General features: G+C 37.8%; 1 protein-coding gene across 1 annotated transcript in view; it reads left to right on the forward strand.

Moving 5' to 3' along the window:
- The window catches only part of CSMD1 (CUB and Sushi multiple domains 1), a 1,143,868-nt gene that overhangs the window by 1,014,014 nt on the left and 110,633 nt on the right, over window positions 1–19,221 (forward strand). The window contains exons 34-37 of the mRNA XM_087916392.1: window positions 7,048–7,251; window positions 8,920–9,044; window positions 13,906–14,002; window positions 14,654–14,758. Coding sequence (XP_087772518.1) covers window positions 7,048–7,251; window positions 8,920–9,044; window positions 13,906–14,002; window positions 14,654–14,758 — 531 coding nt within the window. The remainder of the gene's footprint in view (window positions 1–7,047; window positions 7,252–8,919; window positions 9,045–13,905; window positions 14,003–14,653; window positions 14,759–19,221) is intronic.

Consider the following 19,221-nt stretch of genomic DNA (forward strand, 5'->3'; position numbering starts at 1 on the left):
CAAAGCCACTGTGGCTTTGCTCTCCATTTCAAATATCCTGCCGCCATGTTCGGGGTGGCGGGGTTGCGCCCCGAACACAGCATTGGGAAAAGGAGAGCAAAGCCTTTTCAAACATCCTACCGCCATGTTCGGGGCGGTGGAGTGGCACCCCGAATGCAGTGATGGGAATAGGAGAGCAAAGCCAGAGTGGCTTTGCTCTCCTTTTCAAACATCCTCCCTCCACCATGTTCCACCCCATTGAGCCCCTTGCACCAGAGGCAACTGCCCAAGCAAGTCTGAATGGAGCTGTGCACGAAGTCAATGAGGTGAGCCTGAGAGAGGGAAAGAGAGAGAAAGAGAAAGAGAGAAGGAAGAAGAGAAAGAGAAAAGGGAAAGAAAAAAAGGGACAAAGAAAGAGGGGGGATGGAAGGAAGGGACAGAAAGAAAAAGAAATAAAGAAAAGGGGAAAAGAAAGAGGGGCGATGGAAGGACGGGACAGAAAGAAAAGGAAATAAAGAAGGAGGGAGGGAGGAGAAAGATAATGAGATATCTATTCTAGTCCAATCACCTGCTCCAGCTGGGTTAGCAGGGAGTGTGTGCGTGTGTGTGTTCTCCTTGTAATTTACTAGTACATTTTGATTTTGCCATCTTCAGAATTGGCACTGTAATACATTGGGGAAAAGTAATATTTTAGGGTGGAGATCTGGTCCAATGGGTCATGTTTAAAGCCTCAACAAAATGTGAGAGCTTCCTGATAGACTGGGCCATGTTTCGTCCACAAAACCTTTAATTAATAGAAGCCAAAGATGTTTCAATGTGCTGGCAAAGATGCTGGCAAAGATGTTTCAATGTGGAAAAGGGCCTCTAAACTAGGCCTCACTTCAATCTGATGCATCAGGTCTCTCTCTCTCTCTCTCTCTCTCTCTCTCTCTCCTCTCCCTCCCCCCTCCATCCCTACATGCCCCCACTTCTTTGTCCCTTTTTCTTTCTTTCTTTCCCTTTTCTCTTTCTTTTCTTCCTTCTCTCTTTTCTCTCTCTCTCTTTCCCTCTCTGTTGTAGAGCGATGGTAAGGAAGAGGCATGAGACCAGAGCGTACAACTAACAAGGCTTTATTGCGGGGAATAAAGGGTTGTCACGTCTGCTTGCTAACTTGCAGACTAGCGGGCGACAACGGGCTGGCTCTGCCCGACAGCCGGCTTATATAGCCGACTGTCAAACGGAGCCAACCAATGGGAGCGGCTGGTGCTCCCGCTCAAACAGCGGACCTGGTTGGGAACCCCCACCAGTTCCACGGACATAACACTCCTTTCCCCCAGCTGGGAACATGCGTAGTCCTGCAGGTAAGCCGGCTGTCTGCGCTGGCGACCAGAGCGTCGCAGTTCGGGTGAACTGTTTCTCTGGGTTACGTAGCTCTTTTTGAATTTCGCACTCTTGGTGAGCATTGGCGGCCGCGGCTACGGTGCCGGGGCTCGTTTCAGTGACTGCGGCTCGAGTAATGGTGGTTTGAATTTCGCGCTCTTTGTGAGCGTTGCGCGGCTGCGGCTACAGCGCTCGTGACTTCACTCTCAGTGATTTACAGCTCTTTGAATAGACGCGTCTGGCTAGCCTTCGACCATCCCATCCTCGTCGCCAGTGTTGTAGAGCGATGGTAAGGAAGAGGCATGAGACCAGAGCGTACAACTAACAAGGCTTTATTGCGGGGAATAAAGGGTTGTCGCGTCTGCTTGCTAACTTGCAGACTAGCGGGCGACAACGGGCTGGCTCTGCCCGACAGCCGACTTATATAGCCGACTGTCAAACGGAGCCAACCAATGGGGGCGGCTGGTGCTCCCGCTCAAACAGCGGACCTGGTTGGGAACCCCCACCAGTTCCACGGACATAACACTCTCCCAGGCTCACCCCATTGATTTGGTGCACTGCTCTGCTTGGACTTGCTTGGGCAGGTCCCTCCAATGCAGTGGGATCAATGGGGTGGACCTGCAAGGCCGGCACCTAGAATGCGGCAGTGCCGGCACATTTGAAAAGTAGAGTAAAGCCAGAGGTCGGTAATTTTTGCTGCAAAGAATCACAAAAGCTTCTTGGTTGTGCACAAAAAGGGACACGCATATCAATGCAATTCAGCAACATAAAATAAATACAAATAAATCAACAAGAATCGGCAAAGCATCTCTGATTAGATTTTATTCACTACTAGAATCTAATCAGAGATGCTTTGCTGATTCTAGTCCAATGACCTGCTCCCGCAGGGTTGGAAGGGAGTGTGTGTATATGTGTGTGCATGGCTGCCAAAACTCCAAAAACAGGTCAAGTAGCTCTGGGGAGGCCAGTCATAAATTAGAACACTTTCTAAACAACCAGCCATTAAGTGAGGACCACTTGTATTTGGTTTGCCAGTCACCTGGCCACGCCCACCCAGTCACATGACCACCAAACAACACCTACCCAGTAACGTGACCAGCAAGCCACGCCACCCAGTCACATGCACATTTGTGCCCCGCTGGAGGTCATTTTGCAGGGCTTTGGCAGTGCTCCTCCTGTTCCTCCTTGCACAAAGGCGGAGGTTGCGGTCCTGATGCTGGGCTGTTGCCCTCCTAAGGCCTCCTCCACATCTCCTGATGTACTGGCCTGTCTCCTGGTAGCGTCTCCATGCTCTGGACACTACGCTGACAGACACAGCAAGCCTTGCCACAGCTCACATCCTGGATGAGCTGCACCACTTGAGCCACTTGTGTGGGTTGTAGACTCCATCTCATGCTACCACTAGAGTGAAAGCACCGCCAGCATTCAAAAGTGACCAAACCATCAGCCAGAAAGCATAGGAATTGAGAAGTGGTCTGTGGTCACCACCTGCAGAACCACTCCTTTATTGGGGATGTCTTGCTAACTGCCTATGCTTTCCACCTGTTGTCTATTCCATTTGCATAACAGCATGTGAAATTGATTGTCAATCAGTGTCCACCTAAGTGGACAATTTTATTTCACAGAAGTGTGATTGACTTGGAGTTATATTGTGTTGTTTAAGTGTTCACTTTATATTTTTGAGCAGTGTATAACATTCTGATTACAGGTGACTGGGATTCTGCTGGTATAACAGAAATGCAGGGCAAAAGGGCATAAATCTAGTTCTTTTTAGCTATGATAACTTCTTATTTATTAATGCACTGATGCATTACTTACTATCCTAAATATTTTATTTTAAAAATGCATTTAACATGGGAATTTAAAATCCATATCTGTGTCTGAATTTTTGTATTAAGAACAATCATATTTGCAGATTATTTTAGTAATCTTTTGCTTGTTGTTTGCTTTTTTCCTTAGTGTCCAGCAAACAGTACAATGCAGCAAAGTGATTGATTGATCTAATATTTAAGAGTTGTTTAATTTTTAAAAGTTTAATATCATGGAATGGAATTTGCTCTTAGTTCTTCTATCAATAGAAATAAGAAACCAAGCAACTGTTATATGGGAATTTTCAATCTTACTGGCAAATTTTCCAGGACTGGCTGCTTCTAAATAGCTTTAAGAGACACATTCACATTTCTGAATGAATCCTTTTACTCTGGCCTACAAATTCAGTCCTTGCATTTCTCACCTAGTATTCCAGTCTGACTCAAGTCCTTGTTCACTTTCCCACTACGCTGACTTCCATTTTGTTGCATAAGCATTGAAAAATGAAGAATAATTATGATAAAAATGCATTTGATGTCTAATGCTATTTAAGATTAGCTTGTCTATACCAGAGTTTAGAATTAGATTGAAGATTAGGAAGAGAAAAAGAAGTCTGTAGCTAACATGATTGCATATTCTGGACAGAATTGTTACAAGATTCAGTTTCTATCCTTAGATTGTGATATAATGGAGGTTTTTGATGCCATTTTCTCTATTATGTATTTCATTTTCTGTCATAAAAGCTATATTTCTTTTTCTCAAAGCTGCATTTTTCTATATATCACATTGCACAGAAAATTATGATTAGCAGTAGCTGTGCCACAAATGATGAGCTCACCTCTGCAAAACCCTACATTATTGACACTTTGTGATGCTAAAGTTAAATGTCCTCACATTTTCAGTACAATTGTGTTTTAAAGAGAGTAATCTGCATTCATTTGCATAATTATACTTGACTTGCTTACTTGCTTCAGAAACAGAACTGTGCAAGACATTAATGTATAAATCCATATAAAAATGCTTTATACATTGCTCTGATGAAAAGCAATGAACCATCCTCAATTTCAATGCCTCTTCTATAGTGTCTTTCTTTCTAAGGTCTACGTTCACTAAAGTTGGCTGAATGTCGCAAATGGCTTTCTATCAGTTCTTGAAGAAGTTGGTAATTGAATTAGGTTTCCATTGGCAACTATAGCTTTTTCAGTAGTCATCATTTAAGCATTAATCATTGCATATGATCAGATCAATATATAATGACAGGACTATAAGAAATGAAAGTGAAGGGGATTGTGGGGTACTGCCCAATGTAGGTTATAGGAGGAATATTTGGAAGGGAGATTGAAGTTATGCATTCTTCTATTTCTATGAATAGATTTATTAGTAATTCTTGATTTCATCCAGCCACTTCTGACTTTTTCACAGTTCTATACTTTTTGATTGATGATAGAGTGAATTTTTAAAAATGATGCAGTCCATATATTTGATGCTTCTTTAGTCTCTACTGTTGAGTTTTCCGGCAAACGATGAACAAGCTAATCTCACCAACGTGCCTACCGTCCCTGTCCTATTGTTTATTTTATTTTTCTTTTATTTTTCTTATATGTACCCATCTCATGTATTCATAACTATGTATACACTTATACTTATTATCTTGTAAACAATTGACAAATCAAATCAAATAAAATCTACAATCTGAAATAACATGGAATCTGAACAACCTCAGTAACTAATCCCATATCCAACTGATAGTTATTTCAAAGGCAACTTGTGTTTTATAATTATTTCTCTCTGTGTATTACTAGGCATAGCTATATTTCACATTCAGACCTATAGCATTTTCTAAATAACTGTCAAAATTCTAAGAGGTACTTAAAATGTTCCATGGACATTTTTGTTTTTCTAAAAAAAAAGCATTATGATAATCATTGGAAGATTGATTGAGGCATTGTTAATGTCATTAGTTATCTCATGTGCTACCCTCTTAAATTATATAAAATTAAATAACAGCTGCTTAAGAGGATGATTTTTAATATCTTGTCTTTGAATTAAATATTCAGAACAATAAGGACTTAGTACAACTATGGCTTGTTTGTAACTATGCAATATACTGTAACGTGGCTGCTACAGGATAACATCTGAATTGTGGAATTCATATTTCTGTATAATTTAGTGTTAGAAGAAAAAGTACATAGCTGATCATTGAAATGCAGTTCATTTTCTTTTTTCCATTACCTTTAGTAGAAGTCATCAGGACACTCATGTCATTTTATAATGGAGAATGCAGTTAGTACAAGTCAGGGCCAGTTCCAGGATCTAAGGGGATTTAGACATCAGGAAATCAATTGACTCTTTAGTTCTCCTTTCATAATTTGGGGAAAACATGGTGGTTTTCAACTACAAAATAATTGGATTAAAAATAATTAAATGCTAAGTGGAAGCACTGGAGAGAAGAAGTAGAAAACTTGGAAGCACTTGTAAACTTGTTATACTTGCTAATTAGGTGACTGTTCTGTCCTTTTGCACATGGATTGTATGGGTGTTTAGCTCATAAGTGACTGGATGGACCAGAGAGAAACTTCTGACTGTATCACTTTGCTTGCTAAAAGAGACTTCAATGGGAACCTGGCTTGGAGACCTTTTATGGTGCCTGAATTTGGTCAATGTCTACTGCAAACTATGTAGCAATGTACAACTCAATCTCATATGGCTTCATATGCCAGTTCTATTGCTGCCTTGTCTCCTTATGCAAGTACAGGTAGTCCTCAACTTACAACATTTCATTTAGTGACCATTTGAAGTTATAACAGCACTGAAAAAAATGACATGATCATTTTTCACACGTACGTCCATTGCAGCATCCCCAAGGGCACGTAATCAAAATTCAAATGCTAGACAACTGACTCATATTTATGATGGTTGCAATGTCCCGGAATCTTGTGATCCCCTTTTTCTGACAAGCAATGTTAGTGGGCAAGCCAGATTCACAAAATGAGGCAAAATTCACTTAACAAATGTCTAGCTTAGCAACAGAAACTTTGAGTTCAATTGTGGTTGTAAGTTGAACACTACTTGTAGTTTATCTCATCGGACAGAATGGCCAAATTTCATGCACAGAACAGCAAAAGCTGTAATGATTCCCCATGGAATCCCCATGGCAAATTCCCCATGGAATCCCCATGGCAAAACCAAAGTACTGAAGTTAGATGAGCAGTAAAAAGCACAACCTTTTTCTTACTGCCTTGTACGCTCAGTAACAATTTGTTTCTACCCCTTTAACCTCAGGGGTGCACACTGTGGCAGTAGCACTCTGTTTTAGGCTTTTGCTGCAGAGCTACCACCAAAGCACAGGAGAGGAAATGATTAAAAAATGGAGCCTTCTGAAATTTGGGTTGTATCAAGCACACCTCCGATTGCAAGTCCCTACAATCCCATATTCTACTATCCAGTAATTTGTTGTCTATTCTATGGTATGCAAGCCTACATATATTTACATTAAATTTATATTTCTCTCAAACATAACTACACTAGATGAGATCCTTAAATGGGAAGCAAGAGCAGTGGCTTGGTTTACCTTTTTCTGTGAAAGCATTGGCAAAAAGTTATTTCAGTAATCAACTCTGAACAGTATATTTAACATACACAGAAAAGTTTATTGGAAATATTAGAAACAGTGTTAATGTTTAATGTTAAATGTTTTAATATTTTAAACTTTCTAATTGTCTGTATTGTTATTTATGATACTGTGTACGACTCAGAGTCTCTTGATAGTGAGATAGGCAGCATATACATTTAATACATTACTAAATAATAAAACATGTATGAACTGGGCAAATTTACTAAAAATGAATATATGCCTTGAACTGGTGGCATGTATCCAATGATATTTATTTTTTCATGCAGCGGTTCCACGAACAAGTGATACACAATGCAGTTCCGTCCCAGAGCCAAGATATGGCAGGAGGATTGGTTCTGAATTTTCAGCTGGTTCTGTAATTCGCTTTGAATGTAGTCCAGGATACCTTCTCCAAGGCTCCAAAGCTATCCGTTGTCAGTCTGTGCCCAATGCTTTAGCACAATGGAATGACACAGTGCCAAGCTGTGTGGGTAAGGCTTATTATTTTTAGGTCATACATTTCTGAGTCAGTATCTATGAACATAAATTAAGAACATTATTAGTTTTATTAAATAGTCTTAAACAAATAAATTCCCTCACTTGATTAATGTACGCAATGCAGTTTAAAAGAGTAATATGTCACCTCGATTGTAATTGAGTACTGGCTGATTGAGAGACAGAATAGATTTTGAAATAATAATTTATTACATTTACATAGTGGATGCATATTTTGCTCAATTATTATCATTATGATTGCCTCTAAAATCTTAAGTTTAATATGAATCTCTGGCAATTGGAAATATACTATAATTGGACCTGAAAATTGATTTGTAATATTAAATAACTAATGCAATTTTTTTAAAAACAACAGTATTTTAACTTTACAACTGATTCTGATTGCATTTTATTATATCATGAATCAGAATGGCTTTGTTTAGCAAACTGTTTCTTGTGTTTTATCTGTGACACTTTCCATAAGAACTGTGACTCTGTTTCGGATTCAGTTTTTGTTTCTCTTCAGAGATTTGTATTTTGCAGTTCTTTGCACTGATAGGGATAGTATGCCGATAGGAAAAAATATCTTAATTATTTGAATTATGATTATCTCAAAGAGGTAGAAATTGTAGTATATTTTTATAATACAGAAGAACATTTTATTTTCTAACATGGATACAACTACAGGTAGTCCTTGACATATGACTATAATTGAACCTGCAATGATGGATCTAAATCATGCCAGTCATTAAGTGAATCATCATATGGCCAACTTGATTTTACAACTTTTTTTGCATTTAGTTGTTAAAGCGAATTACCATGGTCATTAAATGAATTCTGGGTCAGAAATGCCCAGTAATGCCCATATTTTGCCAAAAAGCAGAAATAAATGCTAGTTTTCAGTAAAAATGATTGCAAATCATTGTCATATGACTACCAAGCAATGCAAATCACTGTAAATGCAGGCCAGTTGTTGAGCACCCAAAATGTGATCATGTAATTGGGGGAGGGGCAGGGGGGAAAACAGCCATTGGAACTTCAAATCCAGTTCTTAAGTATCTTCTTTCTGAGTCCATCATGACTCTAAACACTTATTAAGCGACTGGTCATATGTCAAGGACTATTTGTATTTCTATGTCAAAAAATATGTTTCCTTTCCTTAAAAATTTTATAGCTAAGATCATTAGCAAAAAAAAAAAAGTAATTGATATAAAGATTAATGACAATGGAAACCAGAGTATAACAACAGGTTTTTAGACCTCAAAATCTTTATCTGTTTTCGTATACTCTACTTTATCTGTTTTCCTAATACTCTATTTTTTTACTATTGTTGTGGTGCTTATCCCTTTCTAGACCTAAAATATATTGCCTGACTTTTAGAAAACTTGGTCTGAAATGAGCCAAAAGTCAAAATGGTAAAAATTGCTTGAATTTAATACGATATTATTGTGATTTAACATCTATGGACATTAGCAGATAAAACATAACTGTTTTTGTCTACACATAATTCTGCAAACAGGAAAAGCACTTTTTGCAGCAAGTGTTCTATTTTTCTTGCTTTATAAACATATAAATGAGATTTAATTCCTAATTTTAATATTACTTTCCTTCTTTGTCACCAAGGTTTAATCTTTATTGTTACTTCAAATTCAATTTTCTTTCAGTGCCATGCAGCCGGAATTTCACTGAACGCAGAGGTACTATACTGTCTCCAGGCTACCCTGAACCTTATGGTAACAGCTTGAATTGTGTGTGGAAAATCATAGTGACTGAGGGATCAGGTATTCAGGCAAGTCCATATTTTGCCAACAGTGAAATATAAAGTACTTCAGAATTAAAGAAAATATATTACTAATTTATTATTCCTGCTGTAAGTCCCTACCTAAATGTAAACAAAAAGAAAAACAACCCTTGTTTTGCATTTTTGTATAGATTCCAGAGGTGGTATTCAACTGGTTTGCACCGGCTTGAGTGAACTAGTAATGGTGATTTGGCATGGGTCACCGAACCGGTGGCTACTCCTGGCTGGCCAAGCCCCCACCTGGTCGCCCAGTTGCTCACTTGCCCCGGTCGATCTCCTAGCTTTCCCAACCATGTGGTGGCCGTGCCACAGCTTGGGCAGATGTCCAGTGGCTGCTGCAAATGTGCACTGTGTGTGCAGCCGCTATACATACAGTGCGCATGTGCAGTGGCTCCGGGATATCTGCCCACCTGCCCGCCCTTCCGGAGCATGCTTTCTTCTTTCTCCTAGCAGACGCGCCTCTTCCAGCCCAGTCCGGCCCAGCCCAGCCAGCCAGTAGGTGACCGACCACATGTCCAGCTGCCCCCTTTTCAGCGCAAGAAGCCTCCCCCAACCAGGCGGGTGCTCTCCTCCTCCTCGGCCATACAGAACAAACAGGTGGAGAAGAAGGAGACTGGCTGGGAAAAACCCTCATTACGAGAGACACTGCTGGGCACTTAGAAGCATGTCTGACTCTGTGTGTGTGTGTGTGTGTTTGTTTCAAGTGGGCCTCCTCTCCTAGCTTTAGAAAAAGAAGGAACGGGGAAGGGAAGGGATAGAAAGAAAGGGAAAGAGAGAGGGAGAAGAGAGGGAAAGAAAGAAAGAGAGGGAGAAAGGAAGAAAAGGGATAGACAAAGAAAAACGGGATGGAAGGAAGGGAGATAAAGAAAGAAAGAGGGAGAAAGTAGAAAGTGAATGAGATATATGAATGAATGAGTGGATAGATAGGTACATGGAAGGAGGGAGGGAGGGAGAGAGAGAACACAGGAGAGGAAGGAAGGACACAAACCCTGGCTTCAGAAGACTCTTTGAAACAACGCAGCAATCTAGGGCTGGAAGGAATCTCCAAGGTCATCTTCTAGTGCAATAGTCTTCAAACTTGGCAAGTTTAAGACTTGTGGACTTCAACTCCCAGAATTCCTGAGCTAACATGACTGGAGGAGGAATTCTGGGAGTTGAAGTCCACAAGTCTTAAAGCTGTCAAGTTTGAAGACCCCTTTTCTAGTCCAAGCCCCTGCTCCAGCAGGAGATCCTTACAGAATCATAGAACCGCAGAGTTAGAAGGAATGTTGAAGGCCATCTAGTCCAACCCCCTGCTCCAGTAGGAGACCTTATATAATCTGGAATCTGAATTATTTTGGTGCTGAAGGAGATATTAATAAAGAAATGTAGTAAAATATAGCATTAAGTAGAGAGTTACTCTATAGACATTCGTTATCTTGCTATTGTAAAAAAAAAAAATTCCTTAACCTTTCACTTGTTGTAAAACAATTATAAACACATGCCTGCAATCAGTTATACTCCTCTCCTATTAAGACACGTGGTTGTCCCATCTGAATGAATCTGAATCCATCTGTTTTTCTGGATTGATACATTTCAACCCAGCATTACCCCCTGGGAATGAAATGTACCTCTCTGGGAATGTAACGTACCTCCATCTGGAGGAATCCACACCTTTGAAGTATGCTGTTAATAGCCTCCTTATGTGGTCAATTGTGATCAATTCGATGGACAATAGGAGAAGAGATAATGAAAGGTAAACATTGCCAGAGAGAGATTTGTCTTTTGCAGGAAAAATGTAAATCTAAGTTAGAGAGTTTTACAATGCAGTTACTCAACTTCTAAGAAACTTAAAGGTATGAAGGACATACCTGTATTTTGTAGAATCCCATGTCTCTTATGATGTGCTAGGAACTTTTTCCCAGATCTTTAACTTTGATCAAAGAATAAAAGTCTGCTTTCTTTGATTTGCAAGCCTCCATTTAAATCCTTCTTTTGGTTCATTTTTGGCTTAAGTGTACTGCCAGACCTTACAGTTCCTCTAACAGAGAGGAAAATTGGCAGAGGAGTTTACTAGGACAAGGCTGTCATGCAGAGGAAGGCAGAGATAGCCCTTCACTTATGACCACAAAATTTTGGTTGCTAAGCAAGAGGGTTGTTGTCAGTTTCACCACATTTTACTCAATCCATGACATCTCTTGGGTCTAACGGTCATGTGAAGGCTAGGGAAATAAATCTGAAGGCGTGTGCAATGTTCTAATGTACAGAAGTTATAGTTAAGTGAGTGGCAGAAAGTGGACTAGGGTGTCTTTTCCAAACGCAGTGAGGTTGAATGTATATAGTTTTAGAAGAGCTCTGTGTGTGTATGTGTGTGTGTGTGTACATACACATACAATATATAAAGTAGATAATGTATCTTTTTGTGTGCCTATACACACACTATATTATGTAATATGTATGTACACATGTAGCATATATACATAGGATTAAATAGTGTATTTTGGACGTTCAGTAGTAGTAAATAAATAGTGAAATTGTATCTCTTTGAGGTGAGGAGAGGCCAGGCAAGGCACCACTTGACGTGAGTGATGTCAAGTTGGAAACTCCCACCCAATCACATGACCACCCAGCAGGCCCACCCTGTCACATGACCACCAAGCCATGCCCATCCAGTCATATGACCACCAAGTCACGCCCACCAAATAAGCCATGCCCACAGAACCGGTAGTAAACATTTTTGAATCCCACCACTGATAGATTCATTCACAAATTCAGAATCCCTCAAGCCCCCACCCCCACCCCTTTTGCATGTAAAGTAGAAAAGCCAAAATTACTTCTGTTCACCACATTTACTTCAATGCAATTTAGTGGAAATTGACTTTAATTAAAGGAACTTGTTTGGAAATGAATTTTATGCATATGTTGATCATAATTTACTTCACTAGTATACCATATGCTACCATATAAAGCTATAATGATTGCAACATCTTAATGCAGTTCTTTAAAATGAATGAAACTATGATATATTTATTATATATTTATGTACATATGTTGTCAGAAGGAAACAGATTGACACTGAACATATTGTGCATAGCTGTTTTTATGAAGTAATGTGACTTGTCTTCTTTATAGATTTGTTTCAACAAGGCCTTCATCACATTCTTGAAAGATACGGTTAATAAATTAAAGAAACCATTTTAAGTATTTAATTAAAAACATACTATTCAAGACAATGAACTGCTTTTTTTTTAATAAGTCCTTCTGGATTGAAAAGGCAAACTATGTCACTGTCATATGTATGCATCTGTGAGATACATGTGGCATGTATATCATTATACTGTACAAGAATGAAATAATGGGGAAAAAACCTTTTTCATAAAAAACAATGAAAACAATACTTTTAATTCATACAATGAAAAATTACTTTTAATTGTAATTACTTTTAGTTAAGGTCTTTGTATCCAGGAAATCTCATTAAACGACACTATGTCTACTAAATAACAACCACAGAGCTTAATTTTAATGCATGTTCATTTTCATACAGCATTACAATACAAATTGACTACAGAATTTGAGGAGATTGTAAAAGGGTATTTCTATCTAAAAACCTCTTCAAACAGTTCAAGATATTTAAAGTCAAGATCTAAGTTTAGAAGCTTTCCTGAACTGTGCTAATAAGCTTCACTGGACCTTATAACTAACAGATTCCAATGGCCACCAGGTTTTGTCACATGTACTTCTGTACCTTATCAACTTTTTGTTCAATATGTAAACATTACATTAGAAAAAGTTTTTTAAACCATAGTACATTGAGGCCGCTTTAAATCAAACATTTAATTAATATTGTCCTCTTTTTGTATTAGAAACATTTTAATATATTTTCTTAACCTAGAAATGCCTTAGTAATTTTCTAATAATGGTAAATACTCCTGTATTCATATAAAAAATAACCTTGATCGTATTTTAGTGGATATAGTCATTTTTCAATCTTTGTGATAAATGAAATGTTTGTTCAAAAATCTATGGACAATTTCAAAATAGTCACTATTGTGTGATGGAAATAGCATTCAGTGGAATATGCAACATGGTTTATGGGTGAATTTTGGTGTATAAGTATGAATTCCACACTTACTTTGTCAGGAAATTGCAAGTGGATGTTATGTGGGCTACAAGGGGGTAGAGGGGTATTCCATTGATTGTTGCCTCTCCCAGATGGCAGAGGAGCAAGAGAAGAAAGAGAAATGAGACTAAATAAGTAAATTGGCTTTAACAATATTCTTCCTGGAATTTTTTTTTAGTGTTTTGGTTTAATTGTGTAGTTCACCATCATTCCCACCCCCAAATTCTTCCTTAGTAGATTTAGATTTTAGATTTAGAGTAAATTTACCTCATGTTATACAGATCACCCTGCTTTTTTAAATGTTTTAGCATCCCACTGTAGAATAATGCAGGCAAGACCGACCATGAACCACAGAGGAAGAAGCATTTCTGCATCAACTGCAAGAATTAATAAGTGCCTTTTTATTCCATCCAACTTTCTTTCTCCTGTAGTGGGTGATAATTTTTTTTAAATATGATAACAATTGTCATTGGATGTTTCTGACATAAGGGGAAAAACATTTGTTTACAGCTAATAACTAATTAACTCTTTTTTATTCATGGGATGGAAACAAACTGAAGGCATTATCAGAGATACGAAAAACAAGATGTTGTCAGGGCATTTTTGTACTGTGCTTAAATGCAAATGGGAAAATGTCCTGGTTGTGTAATTTACATTGCTGTGTTTGTTATCAAGTTTATTATGATATACTTTTCTGAAAAGGTAGTAATTATCATGTTTAATGAACACTCAGTGGTATGGTTTTCACAGATACAGGTAATAAACTTTGCCACTGAGCATAATTGGGACTCTCTTGAAATTTATGATGGTGGTGATATGACAGCACCAAGGCTTGGAAGCTTTTCGGGTATGTAGAAATCTATATTGCTTTTTATTGGCCAGAACATAGATGCTAGCTACTCAAGTTTCTTTCTTTTCTATGCACAATAAGCTCTTGTGTATCACTTCCTCCTTGTACCTTAATAAAAATATGATGATAAAGTATATGAAATGCTTTGTATAATATTTTGTAGGTAATATTTTATTGAATGCCTTTGAATATACAGCAACAGCTTTGATTTATCTTAAGTGTTTAATTCATGTTATCAAAGTCTAGCTATTGTAGTTATAGATGGAATATGTCCATACAGAAATTGACATGTAGTGAGGCAGTAGAGCAACAGATGAATTCTGTACACAACTTGCAGCCCAGTTTTATCTTTGTTGTGCTATGCAAGAATACTTAAGTGAATAATAATCCTAATAAATTCACAAGTGCTACTTATAAAAATGATTATGGGTTAATTTAGCTCTATATGCTAAGATAAAATATGTTCCTAAAATTGCATTTGAAATTTTTAACACAAATGTAAGTGAGATTGTATTAAAAGGAGGATGTGGGAGATGTAGATACAATGTATGTTCAATTAAAAATATAGTTAGTAAAACTAAAACACATTCCCAGGTGTTTAATAATTATTATAGCATCATGTATACTTTGACTTTTGGTTTTCTGTAGGTACCACAGTACCAGCACTATTGAACAGCACTTCCAATCAACTTTATTTACATTTTCATTCTGATATTAGTGTAGCAGCAGCTGGTTTTCATCTGGAATATAAAAGTAAGATGTTTAACATTATTTTGCTTGCAAAAGAATTTATATTTCTCCTATTATTTAGTGCACAATATCATGTCTCTTAATCTCTTTATTTCTGGAGACAATCATCCATAATTAGGCACCACATTTATAACAAGCCAAATGAATATTTTTGAGATTGGACAAAGGTGGTGAGGGCTTGAAAATGATCACTGTTGCCTGGAAAATCTATTTCATTGTGTGTTTTACTCACCACTATCACATTGACTTTCCCAAGTTTATATCTATTTATGAAATAGTATTAGTTCTATTGACATAAACTGTTGAGAACAGTTTTAAAATGAACTTCCATATATTTGTTGAGTTGTTGATGGATAATTAATATACACATTATGTGCATGTGGGTGCAGATGGATGGGTGGGTGAGGGTATGAAGAGAGAAAAACAGTGTGGATGTAGGAGAAACTGACTTAACTTGCGTCAGAAATATTTATCACTTCAACATTAAGTGTTTGTTAAGTTATGCACAAAAAGATAATATACAGTAATGTCTAAAGGGATATCACATCCCAACTAAAACCAGTCTTTTTTCAGAAAGTTCTTTATATACAACTTCTAAAATATTGTTTAGATTAATAACTTTATACAGTATACAGTTATCATATTAAAATGCCTATTCTTTAAAGTATTGTGATATGTATTTGAAGTGCTTATATAAGAAGATTTAGACAATGATAAGTACACACTAATTCTATTACAATAAATTAAGGCTTTTGAAAATTAGGCTGTTGGTTTGAGATGCATCTTTTGAAATGCAGCCACTCACATGGATTTGTACAAGTCCAGATTTTAACACATGTCACCTCACTTGCTGGATTTGGTTATCGATTTGCTTCCGGGTCCAATTCAAGGTGCTGATTGTTCCCTTTAACACCCTACATGGCTTGGGACCAGGTTACTTGTGGGATCATCTTTTCCATATTACATTTACCCAGCCCACCAGTCTGGAAAGGCAAGATATGCTACAGGTTTCCTCTATTAAGGAGGGCCATCTAGTGGGACCAAGAAGAAGAAGATTGTGGCTCTCTCCCTGTGGAACATCAAGCCCGCTGAGATAAGATTGGTTCCCAACTTGATAATCATTTGGAAGGCCCTGAAAACATGATTTTGCCAGAGGGCTTGGGGAACCAGGGTGATATAGGCCCATCAAATGGTTCGTTTGATTATGGTTTGTTGGATTTTGTATTTGAGGTTTTACTTCTGTAAGCTGCCTAGAATCATTGTGAGTGAGTTGGGTAACCATATAAATTTTCTTAATAAATGATAAAATTAATTAATTAATAAACTCCCACCTTCTGTCTACATAGTAGACTTGCCTAATATCCAGTTTAGTAATCAATATACTGTATATTCATCTAGATTTTATTAATTCAGAGTCAGCAACTTGATATCTAATATTTGATAACTGAAGAATACTTTTCATTTTGCTGCTTTTATGTTCTTTTCAAATGTTTTCATTTACCAGTAACTCATGCATATGTAATCCCAGTTTTACTATAGATACAACATTAGATTTCTAATGTTGAAGATATATTTCTAAGGTTGAATATAACTTGGGTTACCCAATGCTCCATTTTACTATGCAAAAATTGAGTTCCCTTGTAGAAAAGCAATACAGAACTTATATGAATTGATGTTTATTAGAAGTATGCAAATTAAGTCATTAAACATTCCCCTAGCATTGATATCCATCTCCTCTTAATGAGCAATTATAATGCAAGCAAATATACTAATAAGCACCAATGGAAATACTTATAATTGGAGTAATCACTATTATAGAATGTTAATGTGTGAAAAATTTTGGAAAGGCCAAATCTCCAGCTAATGATAAGTATTCAAACCAACTATTAGCCACAGGAGATTTTAATTCTTTGCTTGAATTTCTCTATTCATTTCTAATTGTATGCAAAGCTTCTTCTAATTCATATAAATCAGTTTACCTAAGATATCAAATGACTGTGTATATCTTAATGCATATGGATTGAGAGATATTAATTTATGATATATCTACTGATGCTATTATCTGTATGTGATTTGCCATCCATTGATGTTTGTTTATATGCTTAGGGTTAGATCATGTCAGATTACAATTAAACCAGGCTGCGAGGGAACACAAGGCAATGCCACCCACATGGCCCACCCTCCCCACCCACTCACTCCTTACCTGGCAAACTTTCCTGCTAAGTTGTAATGTTTCTTTTTTCTGACCATCAGCTGTTCTGCCGTGCTGGGAGATTTAGATTAGCTAGAAAGCAGGAAATCATTGGATTTCTTGCTTTCTAGCTAATCTTTAGATCTTGGGCTCTTTAAGCAGAACCGAACCTCCCTTAGGACTGAAGCAGTGCAGACTCAGCTAGCCAATGGCAGAAACACAGATCTCTAAGTGAATCTGTGATTCTGTGAGCAACTCAATCTGCCTGCCTGCTTTGCCTGATTTTGGGTAAAAGTTGCTCTCTTTTTTATAAAAAAAAATCAATATTTACATACATGGTGTGTTGTGAGTTAATTTTGTGAGTTTGCTTCTATAAAATTTTATGAGTTTGCTTGCAAGCAAATTTTATGTGACAGACTCTCTGAATGAATCTGTGATTCTGTGAGCAACTCAGTCTTCCTGCCTGCTCTGCCTGATTTTGGGTAAAAGTTGCTCTTTTTCAATATTTATATTCAAAATTCAACATTTATATAAATATTTATAATATTTACATACAAGGCATGCCCATTCAGTCACATGACCACCAAGCCACACCCACAAATTAGGCCATGGCCACAGAACCAGTTAAGAAATTTGAATCCCACCCCTGCCTCTGTGTGTTTGTGGGTGGGGGGGAGAGGGGGGGGAGGAAAGCAGAGAGAGAGGTTAGAGCAGATCTCTCTCTCTCTCTCTCTCTCATTAGGAAGTGAAAATACAACATCAATATGGTACATGAGTTTATGGTAAGAGTTTATTTGAAATACTATGTAGAAACCCAATCACTAAGTCTACAAAATAATATCATGAGGATGGGAAAAAAGCCTGTAAGTTTTATGAAAATACTCAAAATTATACATCATTCCTTTCTTGGTCTGAGTTTATAATATACAGCATACAATTTACATTTATAGCTAATAGCTGGTATATTTATTTATAGTAAATGCTTTGTTACTACTGGTAAAAATGAAATGAATAAATCCAACTGGGCTGTACCTGAATTATTTTTTTTACATGAAACACCTTTCCAATCAGTCAAAAATCTCTAGTTCAATAGATATTAGGACACAGCCTCTATGTCACTCTACATGTTCTTCAACCTTCAGGAAAATATTTTCTGAAATGAAGCTGTAGGGTTTGGGGAATTAGCAAACATTTTCTGTTTTGCTTTGCTACAAGTAGGGACATTGTATGAATGTGTGAGAGCATGAGGTATTAGTAGTTTGTGAGCATAGGACAGATAGATGATACTGTGTGAGAGTGAGAACAAGACTTAAGTAATTTTCATATTGAAACTATAATTTTATATTTAGCAAAGTATTAGACCAGTGGTCCCCAAGTACCGGGCCCCGGACCGATACTGGTCCGTGGATCATTTTGTACCGGGCCGCATGCTTGGGCGCTGCCATTTTGTTTCAACAGTGCTTGAGAAAGTGCTTCTGGGTGAGCTTGTCAGTTGTCGGTTGGAAAGCGGCATTTGGGTGCTGAAGGAATCCTCGCGCCTTAGTTTCATCGAAGGGGCGGTGGCTTCGAATGAAGAGCCGTCCCGATGGTGGTGGAGTCTCACGTTACTGAGGAGGAGATTAAGAAAGAGCCCGAAAAGCCCATCGACCACGAGAATGTACAAAGGAGGAGTTGAAGGTGGCGGGGAGAAGCGGGGGACAGCTGGCTGGCTGGTCGTTCAGCTCGCCTTGCCTTGGTCGTGCATGCTGATGCTGGTACCGGTCCATGGATCGGTCCGTGGATTGTACCAGTCTGTGGTACAAAAAAGGTTGGGGACCACTGTATTAGACAACCATCTATTTCTGACAACTCTGTTTCTGAATGCATAGAAACATTATGCAGAACAAAACCGTTTTAGTTTTTTTGGTATCTCTATGTATAAATAAAATAGAAGGAAAACAATAACCAGGCAGCTGGCTACATAGAAAGTGGTTTGGAAAATGCAGTTGCATTCAATTCCTTTGATGGATGTTAGTATACTTCGGTTTGAATATAATCTTCAGATTAAAATGGAGGCAAATTAGTTTGAATAATATTGTAACTTATGCTTAGAATGTTTCTTGCCCTTTCCCTGGGTGACTCCTTTGAATCAATTTCATCCCTCCAACAATTTAGTCACAATAGTTTCACTATCTTTGTATTTCTCCTTTTCACGGACTATATAATTGATTGAATATACACTTTTCCTCTATAATATAAGGAGAAATCAATAACTAGTGCAAGATTTATTCCATTC

This window comes from Pseudonaja textilis, chromosome 1 (genome assembly GCF_049901715.1).
Source record: "Pseudonaja textilis isolate UNSWEBS1 chromosome 1, rPseTex1.2, whole genome shotgun sequence".
Classification (NCBI taxonomy): domain Eukaryota; kingdom Metazoa; phylum Chordata; class Lepidosauria; order Squamata; family Elapidae; genus Pseudonaja; species Pseudonaja textilis.